This window comes from Lepisosteus platostomus, chromosome 5 (genome assembly GCF_059453375.1).
Source record: "Lepisosteus platostomus isolate fLepPlt1 chromosome 5, fLepPlt1.hap1, whole genome shotgun sequence".
In the NCBI taxonomy this organism is placed as follows: domain Eukaryota; kingdom Metazoa; phylum Chordata; class Actinopteri; order Semionotiformes; family Lepisosteidae; genus Lepisosteus; species Lepisosteus platostomus.
Genome location: NC_142615.1, coordinates 53,847,641 through 53,871,995, shown reverse-complemented (window position 1 = coordinate 53,871,995; position 24,355 = coordinate 53,847,641). Strand labels below are relative to the sequence as shown.

General features: G+C 42.2%; 1 protein-coding gene and 1 long non-coding RNA gene across 2 annotated transcripts in view; one reads left to right on the top strand and one right to left on the bottom strand.

Annotated features, from left to right (window-relative positions):
- The window catches only part of LOC148669316 (uncharacterized), a 209,257-nt gene that overhangs the window by 26,206 nt on the left and 158,696 nt on the right, over positions 1 to 24,355 (top strand). The gene's annotated exons all lie outside the window — the stretch shown is intronic.
- Positions 1,527 to 21,333, bottom strand: LOC148669354 (scavenger receptor cysteine-rich type 1 protein M130-like). Its single transcript, XM_088632949.1, has 13 exons — positions 21,276 to 21,333; positions 14,846 to 15,154; positions 12,757 to 13,071; positions 11,549 to 11,761; positions 11,228 to 11,326; positions 8,307 to 8,690; positions 7,086 to 7,352; positions 6,330 to 6,458; positions 5,417 to 5,560; positions 4,750 to 4,821; positions 4,196 to 4,282; positions 3,610 to 3,696; positions 1,527 to 1,702 (listed from the first exon to the last, which is right to left on the bottom strand). Exons 1-13 carry the CDS (start codon positions 21,331 to 21,333, stop codon positions 1,527 to 1,529), a joined length of 2,340 nt encoding a protein of 779 aa, XP_088489075.1.

Genomic DNA, 24,355 nt, shown 5'->3' with positions numbered 1-24,355 from the left:
CAAAAGTTTTAATTGCATGCAACTGATGAGATCTCTCTTCGATGGAAGTTATAAGTACATCCAAAACATATTTCTTGTGGATCCAGAAGAGGATCATTATGAGGCTCAAAACATGCCTGTCTCTTCTTTTTTTGAAGACGAATTGATTATTGAGGTGTAATCATTGGTTCAAAACCCAAATCATCTGCTATTGCTGTTGTTTCTTTGATAGTTTCTTCAAATCCTTCAATTGATCTTTGATATCGAGGGATAATCTCATACAAATTGTGGTTTTCTTTTACTCACCAATTTTATTAAAATTTCACCTTCTTTTACTGATGTCTTGCATGTATCACAAGATATAACAGTACCCTTGCGTCCTCAGGTAAAATGTTTTAAAAAGTACAACAAAAGTACAATATACTGAACAGCATTTATGCTTACATGTATATTAAAATGAAGGTACATATACCAAGATATTAAAATACAATTGTACAGATTTGTGAAGTTTTCCACCAAATATGCAATGTAATTTTGAAGTATTATAGCTGAGAATGCAAGGTGAGTATGAAGATCAAATTCAATGAGTGAAAATGATTTTCTTGGAAGTTGCCGATGTTGGTCATTATTGATCATTCCAGGTGATATTGACTTAGGTACTCAAATGTTTACTTGTTGTAGCTTGAAATGTGCAAAACACTCACATTTCTTTCAAATATGAAGATGTTTTACTGTATCTAGTGCTCTGTACTGGTCAATCTGGGTGCTATAAAATACCTATGGTTTGAAGTGCAGTATAAAGTGAATATTGGGGTGTCTCTAGTGCTGTGGGATGCTGCGTTTTAAATTGAGCAGCTCCTGAAGGCAGGACAAGGAGTCTTAGATAGATAGATGCAATTTCTTCTCATGGGATCAATAAAGTATCTATCTATCTTAACCTTTTGATTTGAAGGGAATGTAAATAACAGCCAGGTTGTCTCTTTGGTTGTGTTGTATCTGGCTCTGTCGACAGTGCCTTTTGTTCCTTGTGTGGATTAAATCATACTTATGAATTGATCACAAACATTTAGACATTCTCTCCTTCTGGGGTTGATTTTATCATTGTGAGTGGCCAAAGGTTCCTTATTTATTTAATTAAAAGTCTTTAATTGTACAAAATTAAGAAATTACAAATGAATGACAAAATGGTTTTAAAAGGTTTATTTTTAAAAAGGAAACGTTAAGAAAATGTCTATACATTTCTGCACATCAGAAATGTTACATTCAGAATTCTATATCAATTAATAGTTTTATTTCAGAAACATATCATATTGTACAAGAAAAAAGACTGAATGGAATAGGGAACTTTAAGGTCTCCCTGTTTTAAAACACAAACTGCAGGTCCTGTAGACAAAGTCAATGAGGACAGTGACTCACTGGTCAGAGCTCTCAGGTGACAGACAGTGTCAGTGTGGAAGCAGTGGAGTGAAGTGGACTCAGGTCACAGACAGTCTCAGTGCTCAGAACTGTTGTAAGACTGTGACTCTGTTGGTGAAGCTCTTCTGTGTCTAGACCTGCTGGAGGAGGTTCTCCCAGACAGCTCTGTCAGTCTCACAGCGCCCATCCTCTCCCTGAGAGTCATCCCCAACATCATCGTAGTCAGTCCTGTCAGGGGCAGGGGCTCCTTCTTCAGAGGGCAGTGTGGGCAGGACCCTGTCCACTCCGGGGCCAGGCTGGAGGACACCTGACAGAGAGACAAACTCATGATTTGTCAAATGAGCCAGTTATTGAAATAATATTGTTACTTATTAGGATTATGAAAATTGTGAATATCAAAAATGACTGAGTAGATAAATTAAAAAATAAATTAATCATAACCCCCAACTTTTAAAGATTTTGCCAAGAATATACCCAAGCATTTGGTATAGTTAAAGGCACATAAGAGATTTGTTCTTTGGAACAGCTTTATTGAAAAAAAGTAATAGTTGAGAGAAAGTAATAGTTTAGACACCTACATCCTAAACACCCAGAAAATCCTCAAACTGCTACTAAGTGTTCAGCTTTTACAGAACACCTACATAAAAGAAAGAGATAAACCAAACCTTCTAAACCAAAGACATTACAACCTACAGTTAAATCTCTTTCTTTGTGAACCCAATTGCTACAAAATGAATGGGAACCTATCTCCCTGTTCTAAAGATGCTCCCACTAGCCAGGATAGGCACTTATTTTGAAAAAAATATAAAAGGGATTATATAAAAAAGAAATAAAAGTTTCTAAAAACAACAGAAAGGCAAGCTCTCTTTATGAGGTTCAAAGACTAAACTCCAGTCTGGTCTTTCCAGTTGATCTGGACAAGTAGTAGAAGCAAGAAGTAGCTCTCGCCTTCTATCATTCCTGGACAGTTGATTGACAATCATTTACCCAGAACTTTATGGTTGCTTTGATCTCTGAATCTCACACCTCAGCATCTCAGCAAACATCTCCTTGCTTTGCAGCCACTAGCCATGTACTGTAATTGGAATTGGAATTGATGACATTACCCAGGTGTACCTAGATTTTTTAAAACACTTACATAGTCACAATAGTGTAGTGAATGGGGATTTTAATTTTCTGTAACAATAAAAAATTATAGTAGTATATTTTGAGAGTACTTGTAGACTTTTAGAAACTAATCAAACATAATAATCTATAGTCTCACACATGTATTCTAACCAGACCATATACAATTTATTGATATAATCATAATTTGCATAACAAACAATAAGCATAATAGAACATACTGTATCTGAGAAGTAGTCTGCTTTGATATCAATGGCTATTAGTGGACGACTAACAGTTATAGTTTACAGAATAGATGTAACAATATTGTACTCAAAAGCGTTTAATAGGTTTTTTTAATTAAATTGTATCTTTTTGGAAGAATTGATGATTCAGTGTAGAATTCACTTATACTTATGAAGTCTAAAACCACAGTGAGGAAGACCTAGTAATTTCTGAGCCTAGTAATTCTCTCTGCAGTCAGAGAACAGAATTCCTGGTCTTGGGGAATCTAAAGCTTTGTTCTGCCCAGACCTCATTCACTCATCATTAATCAGCTGCTGATCAATTTAAATCAATTTAAATCTGATTGGCTAGGTGTGTCAGTAGGTGGGTTTCAGTGACACTGTGATCTTTGTGATCTAACTTTGTACAATTCAGGTCTCTCAGTCTTTATTGGCTGTTATTGTTCCTTGTAGGACATGACAGAGTGAACCTACCGCTACTGCAAAATGACTGATTCCCCCCTGTCTTGGATGACAGTGCAACAGAGATGGATTACTGGAGGTTATCTTTCCCATCCCTGAACTACCTAACCCACACTGAGCCCCCTGGCTGTAGCCCCTTTTACCTGAAGTGGGGTCTTCCTCACTGCTGAACACATCACTGTACCCAGAGGGTGTCTCATCAGAGAGGAGTCTCCCTGTGAACAGAAGAGCAGGTCAGTAATGGCTCTGTCATTCTGACACAGACTGGCCTGTCAGAGACCTTTTCTCTTCTAGGTAGTGTTTATTTGCAGATATGAAATTAGGTTGAGACTAATTTCTAATGACAAAGGCTACTGTGGGCTGGTACAGGGGGTACTCCTTAGTCTTATTTATAATAACTCACCTGACACAGTGTCTGGACTCTGGGGCACAGTGATGGCATCATCATAGTACTCAGGGGCCTCTTCTTTCACAGAGGACATCAGCTTTCCTAAAGCACACAGAGCACAGCTTCACTGTCACACATCAGCACACTGAGTTATCTAGAGCACAGGACTGCTGGAGCTCATCAGAACACACTGATTAACTGAACATCACACAGGATCTAAAACTCCAGGCTCTAAGTACAGGAGATCAGGGGGAACCTGATTTCCAGTCCTATTCACAACTGTAATAAATGTAAAACAATTCCTAGATTTTCAAATAAGATGTTGAAGGAAAACAGGGCAGAGAAAGTTTGGCTGTATTTGGACAGAGAGGGTGGTGATGTGAACCCTATGAGATACTGAAGAGGAGCCGGACACTGGCAGCAGTGACCCAGACTGAGTGTGCAGGGCTGAGATCACAGAGAGAGAGTCAGATTCATGTAACTGGTACAGAATAGTACAGACTCCGTATTCAGAGGCTGAGATCCAAGAAAGAGTAGAGAGATTCAGACTCTGTGGGATTGGTGCAGAGTTTCCCCATGTGATTGGACTGAAATAACCCACCTGACAAGGCATCTGGACTCTGAGGTACAGTTACAGCATCATCATAGTACTCTGGGATCTCTTCTTTCAGAGAGGTTATCGAGTCTCCTGAACCACACAGAGAGACAGATAATTTACACTTCAGGACTCAGACTTACTTTGACCATAGAGCTGCAAAGTAATTGGAAAGTGTGATTTTAAATGTTTTGTGGTGTATAGTTAAGCCAAAACTCTAGGGTCGCTGATTTATCTGATCTGAAAGGCCGTTTTTACAGCATGCTGTTCCGCAGTCTCATTTTCTATCAAAACCAATTAGAGCAGCACCCTGTTTACCACCCCAGTATTGACCAGGTCTAGTTTTGCTCAGCATCTATGATTTGCTGAGATAAGGCTAGTGTGAGGCAACACTGAAAAACAGACTTTATAAAGTATCAAACACGTGTGGTTATATTTATATAATTCAGGATTTTCTACATAAGTTCTCTAAACGTCAGCCTGGTTTGAGGTGAGAGTGAGCACTGGACTGAAGACCTCCTCACTCCCACACTGAGCCCCCTGACTCCATCTCCCCTCACCTGGTACTGGGTCTCCCTCACTGTCCTCCACATCATCGTATCCAGAGGGCAGCTCATCAGAGAGGAATCTCCCTGTGAACAGGAGGACAGATAAGTATTACCTGCAGTCAGACAGCAGACTCATTGTCTTCCACTGGCTGTGGAAGAAGCCAGGGTGTGAACAGTATCTCAGAGATTGTGTGTATAAGGCAGATCAGGAACTGTGAACTGTGGTGTCAGTTACTTTGACACCAGTTGAGAAAAAAAAATTCCTACAGTCAGTCAGCACTGTCTCTTACTGGGAGAGAAGCCAGGTTGTCAACAGAAACACAGAGTTTATGATGCTTTTCTTCACTTACTTTGACAGCAGTTGGGAAATGAAACTCTACAGATTTTAAAACCACTATGGTGAGATTTTCTACAAGTGTTAAGCCCTCAGATCTTCCTCAGAAGATGGAGACTAATCACTCCTGAAGACTCTCTCCACTCACCTCTCCTGGGGGCACTGTAGGTTCCCTCTCTGGCCAGTTTGTACTCTATTTCCTCGTAAACGGCATCATGATAGGGGGCAAGTGCTCCTTTAGATAGGGCTGTGTGAGGAAAAGGTAATTATATAAATATCAACTCCATGTGATTGACAGAAATGACCACTAGAGGTCACTATGTGGATGGAGAGTTCCCTCCCTACCTTTTCTCAGATTCCTGTTCTGGATCAGCTGCCCCACTAACAGGGCCAGCACCACGAAGAGCAGAGCCCCCAGCAGCAGGAGGACCAGGGGCGAGGCAGACAGGCCTCCCAGTGGCTGTGTCTGGGTTGTTGTCCTGGTTCTGCCTGAGAGAGGGGGAGACAATGGATGAACAGGGATCAGGAGAGGTGCTCTTGGGCTCATACTGTATACACTTCGACACATGTCCTGTTCTCCTCCTGTTCCGATATGTGGCTATCATGGCTTCAGGGTGAACCCAAGATCAATGAAGAATAGTTAAGGACTCCCAATCTAACCCATCAGGACTGTCACTAAATCAGTGAGGAAAGAGAGGACACTAGCACAAGATCTACACTGGAAATCTGAAAACACTGATCTTCACTCTGAGAGAGGAGAGGAGACACTACAACAACACTGGGAATCTGAAGAGACACTGATCTTCACACTTAAGGAGGAGAGGAGACACTACAGCTACACTGGGAATCTGAAGAGACAGAAAGACAGGAGTTATCAATGACAAGGAAGATTTCTGTTCACCTGTAGCTGTTGCTGGACTGGCTGTTGTCTCTGACAAACCTGTAAAAGAGATAGGAGAACTGTCATTATTTTGTCTTTGGTTTTACAGCAGGTTGAATCCACAGTGGTCTTAAAAAGAAAATCTTTATATTTGTTCCTTGAGGTCAAATCTAGGATTGCTGGATGAATGGTGTCTTGTTCGGAATTAAAGCCTAGTGCTGTTCACACACACATGGCTACAAAACATCCAAATCTTGTGACTGATGATCTTAGTTGGTTCAGTTAGATATTAAGCAGTGATAGAGTATGGGTGACATCAGTCTAACTTCTCCATTGATCTGCTACCTTGTTTATCTACAGTTCTAAGACTATCCTCACCTGTACAGGTAACCCCTGCATCCTCCTTGTGTCGACAGTCGCTCTGATTCAGTCCAGAGTGACAGCAGTCCCACAGGTGAAGCTCACTGCCTGTGCAGTTCACCTCGTCCAGCCAGATGGCGCCGTTTCCTGGTCCGAATGAGGCCTCTATTGCTGCACTCACTGCGTCCCCACAGCCCAGCTATCTGCAGACCACCTGGGCATCCTGCAGGTCCCAGGAGTCGTCACAGACTGTCCCCCAGGAGCCCTCATACCGCAGCTCCACCCGGCCAGAGCAGTTAGTGCCTCCAACCAGGCGCAGAGCCAGGGGGACTGAAAGTCAACAGTGAGGTTACTGAGTGTCATTAGATCTGTGACTGTAGATGAGAGCAGAGAGGTTACTGAGTGTATTTAGCTCAGTGACTGTAGTAGAGATCAGTGAGGTACTGAGTGGCTCTAGAAGAGAGCTGTATGGTTACTGTTCCTCAGCTCAGGGCTGCAGTGTCTCTGACTGTTTTACACACTGAACTCACCTGGGCAGTACAGCTGAGGCTGCTCTTCCTGAGGGGCTGGAGTGCTTCTGTCAGCTTCTTTTCTAGGACCTTCAAAGATTAATAATCATATAAAAACATTATTATTATAAAATGAATAACAATGACATTGCTTTCATTTTTATACATGTTTGGATATAAATTAATAAGAATTCAGTTTAAAGCTTTTGTCTGTTCTAAATATGGCAAAACACTAATTTACAGAGCATTACTCTTCCCTCTGTACCTGAGCAGGTGATGTTAGCCACTTCTCGGTCTGTGCAGTCATTCTGACCCCAGGGGGAGGAGGGACACTGCCACAGGGTGGAGTCGTGTTTGCGGCAGGAGACAAAGTCCAGCCATTTGGGATCAGGGCTCAGCCTGGAGTTTGTCTCTCTGGTGGTGCCCTTGTCTCCACAGCCCAGCTGTTTACAGATCACTGCAGCTGTAGTGTCTGTCATGCTGTTGGCACAGATGCTGCCCCAGGTGCCATTGTAGTAAACCTCTGCCTGTCCTGAACAGCCTGCAGATAGCCTCAGGAGAGTGTGATCTATCAAGACAGCACGGAAAGTCAAAGGAAACAAACCCTGACAAGACAGCATTTCATTCTGAACTGGTAAGAAACTACAAGCAAACAATGTGAACAGCAACAAGTCTCGTTTCCCGTACTAATCCAGTTATAACTGACTCACGTAATGAAACAAGGACAGCTGTACAATAACACAGTTGATATGAAGGTGACAGGACTGTGTGGTTCTACAGCATTCCCAGCTGTATCATAACTATATCTTAGTCTCTTTTTACAAAGCTTTGCGTGATCTTGGCCCAAAATATTTGAGTGATCTTTTAGTCCCTTATAATCCCTCTCGTACACTTCAATCACAAGGAGCAGGTTACCTAGTTGTTCCTGGAATTAAAAAAGTCACAGCTGGCAACAGAGCATTTTCTCATAGAGGTCCCCAATTCTGGAATAGCCTCCCCGCAGATGTGTGGAATTAAGACGCACTCCCAGTGTTCAAATCTGGGTTAAAAACATATTTGTTCAGTCTAGCCTTCGGATAAATATTAAGGAAAAGCAAGCCACGCAACCTACCAATTTCTGTTTTCGTTGTCATTCACTAATACTTTATTTCTTGTCTATTCTGAGGTGGAGTGTTAGGAAGCCAGGCCCAGAGTCCAGCTCCTTCTACCTGTCGAACTCAACTTCCCAGAGAAATTTCAACCAAAGGAAACTACTGAACATTCCAGACACTGCTGGACCTCACTACACATTACTGAAATAAAAATACTATCTTTTTCACCATGTCTGTTCATTTTAATTAACAGAGGAGGATAGGCTCCCCCTTTCGAGCCTTGGTTCAGGCCTGGAAATCTGTAAAGCTGCTTTGTAACAATGTCCATTGAAAAAATACAAATAAAACTAAACTGTATTGAATTGAATTTTCCTCAATAGGATATATTTAAGCACTCCAAATGCAAACCATATCCACGTTGTGGAATTCGAGAATATGGATGATTTTTTTTTTCGTTCGTTTACCTGAACACAGGATTCTCACATCCTCCTTGTGTCCACAGTCATGCTGTCCCCACCCTGCTGAAGGACACTCCCACAGAGACGACTCGTTCCCCATACAGCCCACCTCGTCCAGCCAGATGGGTCCAGTTCCCTGGCTGAAGGAGGCTGGCACTGGGGCACTGAGGGCCGTCCCACACTGGAGCTGCCTGCACACCACCTGAGAGTCTGCCAGGTCCCAGGAGTCATCGCAGACTGTCCCCCAGGAGCCATTGTGATAAACCTCCAGCTTCCCAGCACAATCGCCTCCTGCTCCAACCAGCCTTAAGGAGCGCTGGGCTAGGAGAGAGGCAGGACCAAATGATAAAGACACATTCCTATAAACATAGTAGTTCAGGTGGGTAGCTGCATCAGCATGCGTAGGCTGCAAAGGAACAATAGGTTTATTCCATGCTGAAAAAAAGAAGAAAAAAAACACAACGTTTCGGCCGTGGAGCCTTCTTCAGGTGTGAATTTCTATAAACATTGCTGATACAATTACCTCCTACCTCATCTAGCCTGAGGGAGTGCTGGGCTAGGAAAGAGACATATATATCATTATGGCTGGAGTGGTGTCATTCAAGCTAACGTTGACTCTTAAAAAAAAGTTAGGAGTCTCAAAAATATTAGTTTACATATCTGCAGAACTGGTAAGCACAGAGGAACAAAGTGAATCTTTTGGTTTACTCGAATTACCTCCTTATTAGAGTTGTCATCAGACTTAATTCACAGGATAAAATATAAACAAAGAGAAAGAAGAGAGAGGTAACTGAAGGAAGGAAGAGAGAGGAGGCATGTCAGACAAGAAGAACTGGAGATAAAATTCAAGTTAAATAATGTGAACCTTGTTTAAGAGACCTTGCAGTCTTGTAATTTAAGAACATTAAAACATTTTCAGGTTTCCTTTATTGTGCAATCCTCAGGCTAAAGGCATTCTCTCCTAGTTGGAGGTTTAGAATAGAAAGTAGATTTTCATTCACTTTTCGGCATTATATTAGTGAGAACATATTCTGTTCATTTAGGATGCAGGGTAATTCTCTGGTTAGCCTGTTTATGCATCATAGAGGATTTCAGATTATAGAGTTATAAGGGAAAAATGTTTTATATAACAAGGGGTAAACTATGGATTTTTACCCTGTCTTCAAACTAAGTGTCTGTAGAAAACCCGAATAGAAATAGCTATAAGTCAATGAATTCTGACCATTCTGAGGCTTAGAGAGATATCATTGCTGTTTGGGGCAATGCTGAGCAAAAAACAAGTTTTTGTTTAATCTTCATTGCCTGCATGTCAGTCAAGTGCAGATCAATCAGATTCTAGCAATCAGTTTGTAAGAAGTCTTCTTTTTTACTGCTTAAATCCTATATATAGCCTCTCTAGCACTGCCTATGTCACTAAGACATATGAGAAATGTGATGATTCAGGTTTAATATCCAAGGGTTTAGCTTCAATTCAAGCCCTGGTCCAGGCCTCTACTGTCTATACTTCACAAGATATTGCACCCCAAGATGTTTAAGGGCACTTTCTTCCAGGCGGAAATTTCCCCTGGATTCTGTGACAACCTGAGACTCCATCTCCAATGGATTTGTTAAGATTATGTCACGAACACGGACTGAAATCCATGTCAGATCTTGTAGAAGACCCTATGCGATGCGGTAAGAGCTGGAGAAAACAGGAGGCGTGGTAAAAAGGAACACACAGGGGTTTAATAGTGCACAAAATAATAGTGACAGTCCGTGAGACAGTGTACGAGGAAGACAAAACGGCATCCAAATCCAAACGGGTCCAAAGGCAGGTCAAAGCACAGTCCGAGAGTCCATCAACTAGAAATCCATCCTGGGACGCAACAAAGTTAAAATCCCCGGGAGGGGGGAGCACACGGACAAACAAAACATGGAGGTCCAAGGGTGACAGGGCGAGATCCTCCAGACCCCGGGCTCAGGAAGCGGGAGGTGTCGGGGATGAGGCCTATGCCCTCAGGAGACGGGCGTAGGGTGTCCTGGTGCTAGGCGGGCCTCGCGACATCTTACCCTAATGATGAGCCCCGAGGACTGGAAGAGCTGGTCTTAAATAATAACACTAAAAGGGTACACCTGGAGAGCTTAATCACACGAACAATAATGGGAGCAGTGAAGCGCCCTCTAGGGAGGGATGTCGGGCGTGACAGATTCTGAATGTTTTAATGTTTATTTTCTTGTTATATCAATGGAAATCCAGCCCATTCAAGATAAAACATTATATATCATTAATACAACTAAAAGATTGTTTTTATGGACCTAATAAACCAGTACTTTTCAATGCTTATGATGTAGTAAGTGCATCTACATCCATATGTTCTGGTAATGCCCACCAATCATTCTTTCAAAAAAATGAATAGATAAAATGTTTGTTTCCTTAGGCTGTAGAGTTTCATTGTTCTTTATTAATGTATTGACTTGTCATGCAAATATTCTCAGTTTTCATCTCTGTTGCTCACAACTGCAAGAAAGGAGATCTTAATGAATTAGAAGCACAGGCCTCACATCTGTGGTCAGCAGTGCATTAACCTGATGACAAAACACTGCATCTCTACAGAAAGGGATGATTGGATCGAACAATATACAGAGCTTCTTCTACAGACATGCTCAAGTTTCAGGAAACATTTATCCCAGCTCTATTATCAGTCTATATTAATGGACAAAAGACTTAAAATAGGAACAAATATCACTTCATACAATATTTTAACTCTTAACAGGTCCAGCTGTTATATTTTGTGACAAATCTTTTAGGGTTTGTCTTTTATGTCCTACATATCAATCTGCATATGATAACAGTCAAAAATACTTTGAATGGCTCCTACCTGAGCAGAGCTGGGCAACATCCTGTCCAGTGTTGCAGCTAACTGTCTGTGGAGAACTGCAGTTCACCAGGTGAGACTCATCCCCGGAGCACTGAATACCTGTCAGACACACAGTGCTGTCACTGTCCCATACAGAGAGGAGTTATAGACTTGTACTACAGAGCACTGAATACCTGTCAGACACACAGCACTGTCACTGTCCCATACAGAGAGGAGTTATAGACTTGTCCTACAGAGCACTGAATACCTGTCAGACACACAGTACTGTCACTGTCCCATACAGAGAGGAGTTATAGACTTGTACTACAGAGCACTGAATACCTGTTAGACACACAGCACTGTCGCCTGTCTCATACAGAGAGGAGTTGTATATTTGCACCACTGAGCCACAGCCCAGCTGTCTGCAGACCACAGAGGCCTCTCTGTAGCCCCAGGAGTGCTGGAGGAGTGTCCCCCAGGTGCTGTTGTAGTGAACCTCCACCCGGCCATCACAGTGACTCTCTCCTCCTGACAGCCGGACTCCACCATCTAGAGCTGACAAGGATGAATCTAAAAAATAAATGAACATCACGTTTTATTGTCAGTCAGATATCAGTACCATAAAACCAGCCCACGGAGATGGAGAATTTGTTTTGTCCAGGTGAAAGGATGGAAAATTTGTTCATACCTGACTGATTTCATCGTTATCTTTTGGTAAAATTAACATGACACATCCATGTGTTCAACCTCAAGAAGCATTGTTTTTAAATAATAATAATATCACTTTATTAACCCTAAACAATTCCTTGCATTAGGAATTATCTTTTCACATATCCCACTTGCTCTCCATGAGACACACACAGACAGGGAGAGAGCATAGGATCTGCCATTGTACAGCACCCCTGGAGCAGTTGAGGTTACAGGCCTTGCTCAGGAGCCCAACAGAGTAGGATTCCTCTGCCAGTCACAGGATTTGAACCAGCAACCTTTCAGCCATAAGCACAGATCCTTAGCCGCAGAGCCACCACTCCACCCAATGTTAATTATTAACAGTTTTTCAACAAAATGTTTGGACATCATGTTTCATTTATTGGATGGCATTGTGGTGCAGTAGTTAACATTGCTTGCCTCACAGCACTAATGACCTACATGTTCTTCCCATGTTCACGTGGATTCCCTACCACAGTCCAGAAACATTCTGACAGGTTATTTAGATTTTGGGATAACTGCCCCAGGTATCGGTGTGTGTTTGTGTCTGTGTGTGCACTGTGACGGACTGGTATCACTTTCTCCTGTTGTTTGCTTGGTTAGGCTCCAACTCCCCCATGACTCTAAATTGGATGAAGCTGTTAGAAAACGGTTGGAATTTCAATTTAAAAGACAATTTTTCACTAGGATCCAACAGATTGATGGAAGTGGAGCACCAGCAATGTGTCGAAATCACATTTACATTCTGCATGTAATGGCTGCATGTCCCGAGTTCATATATTTTTAGTAGTTAACATGTTTAATTATCAAGATGTAAATTGGTTTGATGGTTGCATTCTCACCAGAGCAGATGACTCCTGCGTCCTGTCCATGAGAGCACCCTGCTCTCCCCCATGAGGAGACAGAGCAGTTTGAGAGACGGCTCTCATTCCCCCTGCAATCAAACTCATCAGCCCATACTGGTCCACTGCCCTGTCCAAACCAGGCCTGTCCTGGTGTTGCTACAGCCTCCCCACAGCCCAGCTGCTGGCAGAGAACACTGGCATCTGTGAGGTCCCAGCACTGATCACACACTGTCCCCCATTTACTGTCGTACTGCAGCTCCACTCGTCCAGAGCAGGAGTCCGAGCCGTTCGCCAGCCTGAACCCTGTGTATCCTGCAGATAGGAGAGAACTTCATCAGCATGATACCATAACAGGGCACATGAAATACAACAATAAAAAAAAATCAATAAGATGAAAAAACTGTAACATTCAGCTCTCAGTGACCGAGAGACCAACAGAAAGCTTTGACTAAGAACAAATATTGTGATGCCATGTTAAGGCTTCTTCAAGATGTGTTACTTTTCCCAGGGACTCCTTTATTTTTGCCAAGCTTTCCCAGTACCTAAGATAGTGATGTGAAGCTCACAGGAGACAATGTGCTCCCTGCTCCAGGCCTGATGAAACCAGGAAGGACAAGCAGGAGAAGAAGACGCAGAACAAATACTGCCCGATCATCAGCCTCCGAGCTGAAGGCTTTCACTTTTATTTTTCATCACTACTACCCCAGCCTTAGACCTGAAGAAGAGCGTTGTGTTATGCTCCCACCTAGCCTTCCCAAAACTTAGAGAGTGTGCAGGTGTGCCCGTTGTGGCTGACAATGAGCCGCAAAAAAGACCAAAAACAAACAGCACTTGTGCCTGTTTTTGAAAAAACAAACCAGAGTAGTAGGTGATTTTACAATTTCAGGTACAGCGTTATTTAACTAGTCCCACAGTTACTGTACATGTGAGGTCCTATCAATAAGAAAAATAAAAAAGTAACTAGCTGTGAACCCGAAAACACAACAAACACAAAAAGGAAAGTCTTCCGGCTAACTCCTTGTCCTAATCTGACTAACAAAAACAAAAACAAAAATTGACCTCCAGCAAATACCTAACAGATGAGAAAATAGACTGCAATACCAGCAGATAGTGAGTTAAGGACGACCTACAAGTAAAACTTGCTATACCTGTAACAGCCACTGCCATCACATAGACCTTTCTCAGCCTCAGGGCTGAAGAGCAGCTACCTGCTACAGCACCACCTACTTATTTTTCCACTCAGTCTGAGAGCTGAAGGACAGGTTACTGCTATTAAAACAGGCTTCGACACAGCACAGGCTTGGAGGTTTTTCCAGCCTCAGGGTGAGGGGCAGTTGTGGCCACAGCACAGGTTGTAGGTGTATATTTCACAATACAGCCCAGGCAGAAACTTCCATCGCCTCTGCCTGTCACGATATTAATTCCCCCTCCTTAAGGGTGCTCCAGCCCTTTCACTCAAGACTGTATTCTATGCACCTGCTCCCCATTCCCTGCCCACCTTAAAAGCCAGGCACTGACGCTCTTCCGGGCTCAGCATCTGATTTCCATATCGTGCGAGTCCGGGACCTGGAAGTGCCTGGTCCCGTTAAGGTTTTAATCTTGGTTCCCGTTCCTGTTCCCCGTCCGCCGGTTCCGACCCGGCCTTCGTGGTTTTTTAATTCTTGCTCTGATGGACCTCCTGGTTTTGGACTTACCCTTGCGTTTTGGATTTTCCCTAAGGACTACTCTCGGATTGTTCGCCTCGGCCACACCTCCCCCGTGCACCAGCGCACCTTGGACACGCCCCCTTGTCTTCAGCCCCGTTTTCCTGCATGACGTTTCCCTAGTGTTTCCCCACTCCGTCGGACTGTGTCGTCCGCATAGGGTCCGGAAAGAACTGTTCGTTACACTGCCGTTATAATCTGCTATTTTCTTATACCCCTTTAGGGGTATACACACCTGGCGGGCTACTGAAACAATGACATAAGGACTGTCCAACATCAGTGCTACACTAGTCCTACACAACTCTTATACATCGCCTCTGCAATACCCTGGGTTGTGTCACAAATGACAAGACCTCTCCTTTAGTCAAGTGATTTTATCTTACCTGTGCAAGTCAGACCCACAGCTCTGCTCTGGGAGCAGCTCTGCTCTGGCCTGGCTGCAGTGGGGCAGTGCTGTAGTTTGGACTCTTGTCCTGTACACTGGAACTGCTCTGACCTGACTAGACCCTGGCCCTGTCGGAAATGAGCGCCTCTGCATATCACTGAAGGAGCCCCACAGTCCAGCTCCCGACAGACAACCTCTGCATCCTGCCAGTCAAAGTCAGAGTCGCACACTGAGGTCCAGGTGTTCTTGAGATTCACCTCCACTCTCCCAGAACAGAGACTGTGTCCATTCACCAGCCTCACAAAACCTGCAATAGAGAACCTAAGGCTGTCAGTCTGAGCAGGTAATCTCTCATAGTGCAGCTCATTGCTCACTGTCACTGAACCTGGTGCCTGTGAGAATTAAACTTACTACCCTATGAAAATAAACCAACTTCATGTGAAAAAATAAATGTAATAGATTCTCAATTTAAATCTTGACTTCTTATTGTTCCATTCATAAATAGATGAAAAATAGATGTAGGTTTGGAATTTTTTTTCCCTTAATAATAAAAACCTTCATTTAAAAACTGCATTTTGTGTTTACTTGTGTTATCTTTGTCTAATATTTCAATTTGTTTGATGATCTGAAACATTTCAGTGTGACAAACATGCAAAAAAATAAGAAATCAGGAAGGGGGCAAACACTTTTTCACACCACTGTATTTGGAATTAAATGAATGTAAACTACCCTACCAGAGCAGATCACACCGGCATCTTCCCCATGGCCACAGTCTTCCACTCTCCAACCTGCTGATCTACAGTCCCTGAGTGCTGACTCCAGCCCGGTGCAGGAAACATCATCCAGCCAGGTTGGTTCAACTCCTGGTCCAAAGTGAGCTCCTCCTGGTGCTTCTAGAGCAGAACCACAGCCCAGCTGTCTACACACCACTGCAGCATCTTTGAGATCCCAGCTATCGTCACACACTGTCCCCCACTGTAACTCATGATAAATCTCCACTCTCCCAGCACAGGGACTGGCACTGTTCACCAGCCTCACATCAGCACTGCCTGCAAAGATTGAAACAATATACATTTATATATTTGTACATACGTTGTACAATGTTATAAAATGTACAATGTACAGACTTATAACCATGTCTACAGGATACACATATTATAATCATACCTGGTATTGTATTTGTATTTTGTTTTTCCTGTTTGATTTGACTGTGTGTGAGATAATGGAGTGTCTAGCAGCACAGAGACTGTGTGAGAGATACTGGAGAGTCTAGCAGCACAGTGACTGTGTGCGTGATACTGGAGAGTCTAGCAACACAGAGACTGTGTGAGAGATACTGGAGAGTCTAGCAGCACAGAGACTACTGTATGTGAGAGATACTGGAGAGTCTAGCAGCATTGTGACTGTGTGTGAGAGATACTGGAGAGTCTAGCAGCACAGAGACTATGTGTAAGATACTGAAGAGTCTAGCAGCACAGAGACTGTGTGTGAGATACTGAAGAGTCTAGCAGCACAGAGACTGTGTGAGAGATACTGGAGAGTCTAGCAGCACAGAGACTGTATGAGAGATACTGAAGAGTCTAGCAGCACAGAGACTGTGTGTAAGATACTGGAGAGTCTAGCAGCTCGGTGACTGTGTGTGAGATACTGAAGAGTCTAGCAGCACGGTGACTGTGTGTGAAATACTGGAGCGTCTAGCAGCACAGTGACTGTGTGAGAGATACTGGAGAGTCTAGCAGCACAGAGACTGTATGAGAGATACTGAAGAGTCTAGCAGCACGGTGACTGTGTGTGAAATACTGGAGCGTCTAGCAGCACAGAGACTATGTGTGAGATACTGGAGAGTCTAGCAGCACAGTGAATGTGTGTGAGATACTGGAGAGTCTAGCAGCACAGAGACTGTGTGAGAGATACTGGAGTGTCCAGCAGCACAGTGACTGTGTGTGAGATACTGGAGAGTCTAGCAGCACGGTGACTGTGTGTGAAATACTGGAGCGTCTAGCAGCACAGAGACTCTGTGTGCGTGATACTGGAGAGTCTAGCAACACAGAGACTGTGTGAGAGATACTGGAGAGTCTAGCAGCACAGAGACTACTGTATGTGAGAGATACTGGAGAGTCTAGCAGCATTGTGACTGTGTGTGAGAGATACTGGAGAGTCTAGCAGCACAGAGACTATGTGTAAGATACTGAAGAGTCTAGCAGCACAGAGACTGTGTGTGAGATACTGAAGAGTCTAGCAGCACAGAGACTGTGTGAGAGATACTGGAGAGTCTAGCAGCACAGAGACTGTATGAGAGATACTGAAGAGTCTAGCAGCACAGAGACTGTGTGTAAGATACTGGAGAGTCTAGCAGCTCGGTGACTGTGTGTGAGATACTGAAGAGTCTAGCAGCACGGTGACTGTGTGTGAAATACTGGAGCGTCTAGCAGCACAGTGACTGTGTGAGAGATACTGGAGAGTCTAGCAGCACAGAGACTGTATGAGAGATACTGAAGAGTCTAGCAGCACGGTGACTGTGTGTGAAATACTGGAGCGTCTAGCAGCACAGAGACTATGTGTGAGATACTGGAGAGTCTAGCAGCACAGTGAATGTGTGTGAGATACTGGAGAGTCTAGCAGCACAGAGACTGTGTGAGAGATACTGGAGTGTCCAGCAGCACAGTGACTGTGTGTGAGATACTGGAGAGTCTAGCAGCACGGTGACTGTGTGTGAAATACTGGAGCGTCTAGCAGCACAGAGACTCTGTGTGAGAGATACTGGAGAGTCTAGCAGCACAGAGACTGTGTGAGATACTGAAGAGTCTAGCAGCACAGAGACTGTGTGAGAGATACTGGAGAGTCTAGCATTACAGAGGCTGTGAGAGAGATACTGGAGAGTCTAGCAGCACAGAGACTGTGTGTGAGATACTGAAGAGTTTAGCAGCACAAAGGCTGTGTGAGAGATACTGGATAGTCTAGCAGCACAGAGACTGTGTGAGAGATACTGGAGAGTCTAGCATTACAGAGGCTGTGAGAGAGATACTGGAGAGTCTAGCATTACAGAGGCTGTGAGAGAGATACTGGAGAGTCTAGCAGCACAGAGACTGTGTGTGAGAGATACTGGAGAGTCTAGCAGCACAGTGACTGTGTGTGAAATACTGGAGAGTCTAGCGGCACAGAGACTGTGTGTGAAATACTGGAGAGTCTAGCAGCACAGAGACTATGTGTGAGATACTGGAGAGTCTAGCAGCACAGTGAATGTGTGTGAGATACTGGAGAGTCTAGCAGCACAGAGACTGTGTGAGAGATACTGGAGTGTCCAGCAGCACAGTGACTGTGTGTGAGATACTGGAGAGTCTAGCAGCACAGTGACTGTGTGTGAGATACTGGAGAGTCTAGCAGCACAGAGACTGTGTGAGAGATACTGGAGTGTCTAGCAGCACAGTGACTGTGTGTGAGATACTGGAGAGTCTAGCAGCACAGTGACTGTGTGAGATACTGGTGAAGCTCACATTTATGAATATCTTTAAAAATGTTGTTTTTGAAAGTATGATTTATGAAAATACAAACTGAAAAAAATAAAATGTGTATTTTTTTACAATAGACAAGAATATATCAGATCATTTCCATCATTATCACAATTATTTTTAATACTTTTTCATTTATATAATTTGTTTTGCTCTTGAAACATTAAATATGTAAACAATGTATTTTTATTTTAGATTGGACCTTTAAAGACCTTAATTAATACTTGACTCACAGATTGAATTACATTTATTTAAAATCATATATAACACTATAATTTAAATAAATATCCATTAAGCTGAATTTAAATCGGAACAAAAAATCTCTTTAAATACAATTCTTCTGGGTACTGTGTCACTGCAGTGGATAATGTCTATAATTATTGTATGGCTTCAGTGGGCCTTGTCTGGTGGACAGAGGCTGTAATGACTGTGTTCCTGTGTTATTGGGAGCTGTTGTCACTAAAGTGGACAGTGACTGTATTGACTGTGTTCCTGTGTTAATTGGAGTTATATTCACTACAGTGGACAGGTACTGTAATAAATGACTTTAGAGAGCTGGGACTTGTGTTCTTGTGTTTCTGGGAACTGGGGTCAGTGGCTGCCAGGTGCTTCACTGCTGTGCTACTGAGGAGATGCATTTGAGGTGTATATCCTCATTCTCTGTGTGAACTGTGAACAATGTATTTCTTGCCTTTACCTCTCAACATCTAAATTGAACACATGATTGTCTGATTAAATTATATTAAAGCACAACATTTCTCAACAATACCAGATAGGTTTAACACGGACACACATACTGTGACTATTTATATTATTGTGATGTTGTCTTGAAAAACTGCTAAAAAAACAAGTCCTGTGGTTATGAATCTCTAAGTGAAATCCTGCTTATTTTTTATATTTATTAAGTCATATGATATTATGTATTAATTTTAATTTGTATTAGCCTTTCTTAGGTACTTGCATTTTATTATTAATTTCTGATGCACACACAACACATTGGAAAACAAATGTTAATAAAACTTCACAATATACCAAAAATAAGCCCTGTCACCCTGTCTTTATGTAACTAAGATAAATCTAAAGCACAAATTAAATTATTTAGTTGTGAAATTGCAGTCAAATCCTGTAAAAGTATAAACCACAACTTCCATTTTTAAATTATTGTTGTAATATGACATAGTCCAGCAACTGTTATATTATTGCTTTTACACATAAGTTTGTAATACGACCCCAGTTGCTAATAATACACCAGCAATACTAAGTTTTCACAACTTATATTAAATTCTGCATTTTCTAACTTCTACACCAATTAAAAATGTGACCTTTACAGTACAGTATGTCTCTCCAAAGTCTTAACACAGCAAACCTTGTCTGCATGAAGCAGATAATACTAATATCAATTTTATTTTAACCCTTTAAAAACTGTAATAGCCAATTGTCCTAGGATTCCACTATTTTATGTTTTCAGCATTTTATAATTTCCATTATATCTCTTTATAAGGAAGAATACATACTAATAACTTTCTATCACAATAGAACACTAGTTTTCATAAAACCTAGAGAAAATACTTGTTTTAACAGCAACTGAATGTCACACAGCTTATGGCTGCATTAAAACTCAAGTCTTAATTCTCTAGCATAAACACTTTAATCTTTAATGACACATTTACTGTATGTATATCTGTTAATACATAATAAATCAGCAACTTAAAAGTTCTCCAGCCTTTAATAATAAACTGATTTCTGTTAATGCATCTGTCTGTAATAATACAATATCTGTGTCTCAATAATACTCCAGTCTTCCCCAACACACTAATTTCTCTTAATACATCGGTCTCTAATAATACCATATAGAGAAGACAAAGTTGAGCACAATAAAGCCATGAACAATCCAGGCTAAATTTTTCTGAATCAGCCTGTATGCTATTATATTATTATGGAATCATGTTTCTCATTTGTCACATGTTCTAGCATATCACTCAAACCGCTACTAACATATGAAGAATTTTATTATTATTAGTGCAACAGATTAGGATTTGTAAACAACTTTTAAAATAGATTTTATATACTAGTTTGTATATAACATTTATACATAAAATCACAAATTATCAAGAGAGTGATAATGACCAGTGTCTACTGTAGATGATTAACATGGCAACAACAACAAAAAACCTGCTCGTCCCAGCCTGACATAGATGTTTTCTACAGCATAGTTTCTAAATGTGTATAAATTATGTATTAATAACATGTTAATTAACCAACAGGTATACTGGAGAGATGAGTGTAGTAAATGTAGCATCAATCAATATTATTAATTGTGATTTATTTAATAAGATTACCATAGATTGTATTTTTTTTCTAAACTTGCAAACCCAGACAAAAATAATTTTGAACAATTTTTCATTTAAGCTTCATTTAAAATAAAATCTCTCAACCACAGTATTCTTTGCTCCTTTTCTGTCGAAAACTATAACCTTATGATTATATGTACGTTGATGGATGTGGAATTATTATTAATATGGGTGATTTAAAAAAATAAAATAGTTCTAGGCAATTTATTATTTTTCCTGAGTTATAGAACCTGAATGAAATTAATAAAATTAATAAATTTAATGAAAAATATTTAAAATACTTTTAATAATATTTTAGTAATATTCTGTAGAGGATTAATAAAATACAAAGATCTCAAACTAAAACTATTCTAAGCAGCTATTATGCTTCCTCACTCACACACTCAGAAAAAAAGTGATAATAATTAGTATAGTTATTTTAATTTTTAATAATTTGAATAACCTGCAAAGGTGATTTTCAAATAAACATGAGAAATTCTTCAACCCACTTTTTTCTCCTTTTCCATCTAAACTTTAATTTCAGTTAATCTTAAATTTCAGACATGACAGGAAAAGACAGGACACTTACTGGCTGAGCTGTGCAGCACCAGGACAGCGAGAGAGAAGATGGACAGGCAGCTCTCCATTGTCATCAGGACAGAGCGCAGCTGAGACCCCTGTATTCACCCCTGAGCCCACAGGGCAACTGAGTTGCTGCTCCGCACCCTGGACCCCCAGTAACAACACAGCCCCCCGCCCCGCCAATCACACACAGCACTGCCTTTTCAGACTGACAGCAGGAACCTCTCACAGAGGCGGGACGGCCAATCACACAGGGCCCTTTCAGTCTTCTCCATATATATCAGAGACACATCACTGTTTCCTCTCCCTGAAGACACTCCCAGCAGTGCGGAGAAGAGGAGAGACAGGAGCAGCTCTGTGTCTCACTGGAGGAAACACAGATACAGATACAGACAGCAGGGCTGCAGGTGCTGCAGGGGCAGGAAGAGATCAGATATTAAACTAAAAAAAATCTTTGCAGTTCTAGACAAGTATTATAATTTTAAATCAGTATCAAGATAATCAATTATGTATATATAGTCCTGTGATGCTTGTTGTCTGTATCATTGACTGGTTTCCTGAATATGGTCCTGTGTCTCTTGCTGTCTGTGTTCCTTGTTCTTTGGTGCTGTGGTCATTATAGTGGACAGTGACTGTAATGACTGTTTTCCCTTGTTTCTTGGTGCTGTGGTCACTATAGTGGATAGTGGCTACACTGAATGTGTTCCTGTGAACTGTAGTCACTGCAGTGGACAGTAGATATAATGACAGTGCTCCTGTGTTTTTGGGAGCTGGCGGTACTGCAGTGGACAATGGCTTTAATTACTATATTTCTGGCTTTCTATGTGTTATGTTCACTAAAGTGGACAATGGCTGTAATGACTTTGTTCCTGAGATTCTGCACCTATGGTCACTATGGTCACTGCAGTGGACAGTGGTTTTAAAGACCGTGTGCCTTCAGATCAGAGATTTGGATATTTGTGTCCTGAGAGCTGTGGTCTCTATAGTGTACAGTGACCACAATGACTGTAGAATTGTGCTGACCCTATTTCTTCCTGTGGGTTCCTGTGTCATTGTGATCTGTGATCCACGCAGTGGACAGTGGTTTCAATGGCTGTGTGAGTATCCAGTGACTGGTGTCCTGAATAAAGTCCTGTGTGTCTTGCTGTCTGTGTTAGGCAGGGTCCAGTGACTGGTGAGTCACAGAGAAGTTGTTGTATCTCCAGACAGCAGTGCCCTCTGGTCCTGTTCAAGGACAGTGTGAGGAGAGCCTGTCCTCTAGGGGGTAGTGAGGTCACTAAGGTCAGCACAAGAATACAGAGACAAGGTGGATAAAGTATGAACTGTCTGTCCAGTGGCTATCATTGGAGACCAATAATTTAAATGAAAAAGAAAGAAAAGCCCAGCAGTGATTGTCCCCTCTATACTGAGTCTGGTGGACAGCAGCTCTTCCAGCTGAGTGCCTCAGACCCTGAGTCTGTCCCTGTGCAGCTCCAGTTCACACAGATGTTCCAGCCCTCTAGTTGCTGCCTCAGTGTCTCTCTGTGTGGAGCTGACTGTGTGATTGAGACTCTCAAATAGCACAGTGGAGCTGAACTGATACTGATACCCTGATACAACCCCAGGCTGAACAGAGTGAGGACATGGCTCACCTCCTCCTTATTATTAGTAGTGTTAGTAGCTGTAGTGATAGCAGTATTTGTAGCAATAACAATACTTCTTACAGCACTAATTATATTAGTAATACTAGCTTTAGTAACATTAGAAGTAGCAGTAGGAGTAGCAGTAAAATCTTCTTAGTTGCTGTTGTATCAGTGGCAGCAGTAGTAGTAGCTGTAGTAGCAGTAGTAATAGTAGTAGTATTAGTAGTTATTCTATATTTTTACTCTTCAGTTCAACAATATAGCAGAGCTGTGTTGCAGCTTCACTATAATAACTGCAGCAGGAACAGAAGAGCAGGAGTCAGTTTCAAAGTCGGAAAAACAGCATAATGAAAATTCAGTCCTTGTTAAGACACCCAGTGAGAACACAACTCATTTCCTCCTTATTAATCATAGCAGCAGTAGTGTCAGTGGCAGCAGTAGCAGCAGTAACGGTAGTACCCGCAGCAGTAGGAACAGTTATAGCTTTAGTAGCATTAGTAGTAACAGAAGGAGTATCAGTAGTACTTTTTGCAGCTTCACCATAATAACTGCAGAAGCAGAAGAGCAGGAGTCAGGTTCAAAGTATAAAACAACAACAAAATTATTAATAAGAAACAATCAGTCCTTGTTAATACAGCCTAACAGCTGTAATTAAACACATCAATCCCTGATAGGCCAGGATGAAACATTTTCATATAATGACATGACAACATATATGTCCTTCTGTAAAAGTTGTTTTCAGCAAACCTGCATTTTCTCTTCACTCCCCTGTCTTTAGGAAATGGGCCTGTTTCCTCAGAGCTGTACTGGAGCTACAGGTCAGACTGCAGTGAGTCTGTGGTTTGTGCTCCTCTGAGCTCTTCCAGCACAGGAAGCCAGGCTGTACTGTGAAGCTGTGGGTATCAGTGTGATGAGGCAGCTGAGAGCTGAGCTGTACAGGGAGACACGCAGGAGAGCCCAGTGTTCAGAGCTCCAGTGCTGTATAGGGAGACACACAGGAAAGTCCAGTGTTTAGAGCTCCAATGCTGTATAGGGAGACACACAGGGATGCCAAGTATTCAGAGATCCAGTGCTGCACAGGGAGACACAGGAGAGTCCAGTGTTCAGAGCTCCAGTGCTGTACAGGACAGTCCAGTGTTCAGAGCTCAAGTGCTGCACAGGGAGACACAGGAGAGTCCAGTGTTCAGAGCTCCAGTGCTCCACAGGGAGACACAGGAGAGTCCAGTGTTCAGAGCTGCGTGCTGCACAGGGAGACACAGGAGAGTCCAGTGTTCAGAACTCTAGTGCTGTACAGGGTAACAGGTTCTCTCCTCACACAGCTCTCTCATGGTCTCTCATAGGGCTGTACAGGACGGAATGTTCCTGTCAATATAGAGGCTGACTCTCAGAGCTCCAGCTTAGAAAAGCCTCCTGTCTCCTGTGGTCACAGTGTGGTTGAACACCTGCACTGTCTTCCTGCTCCTTC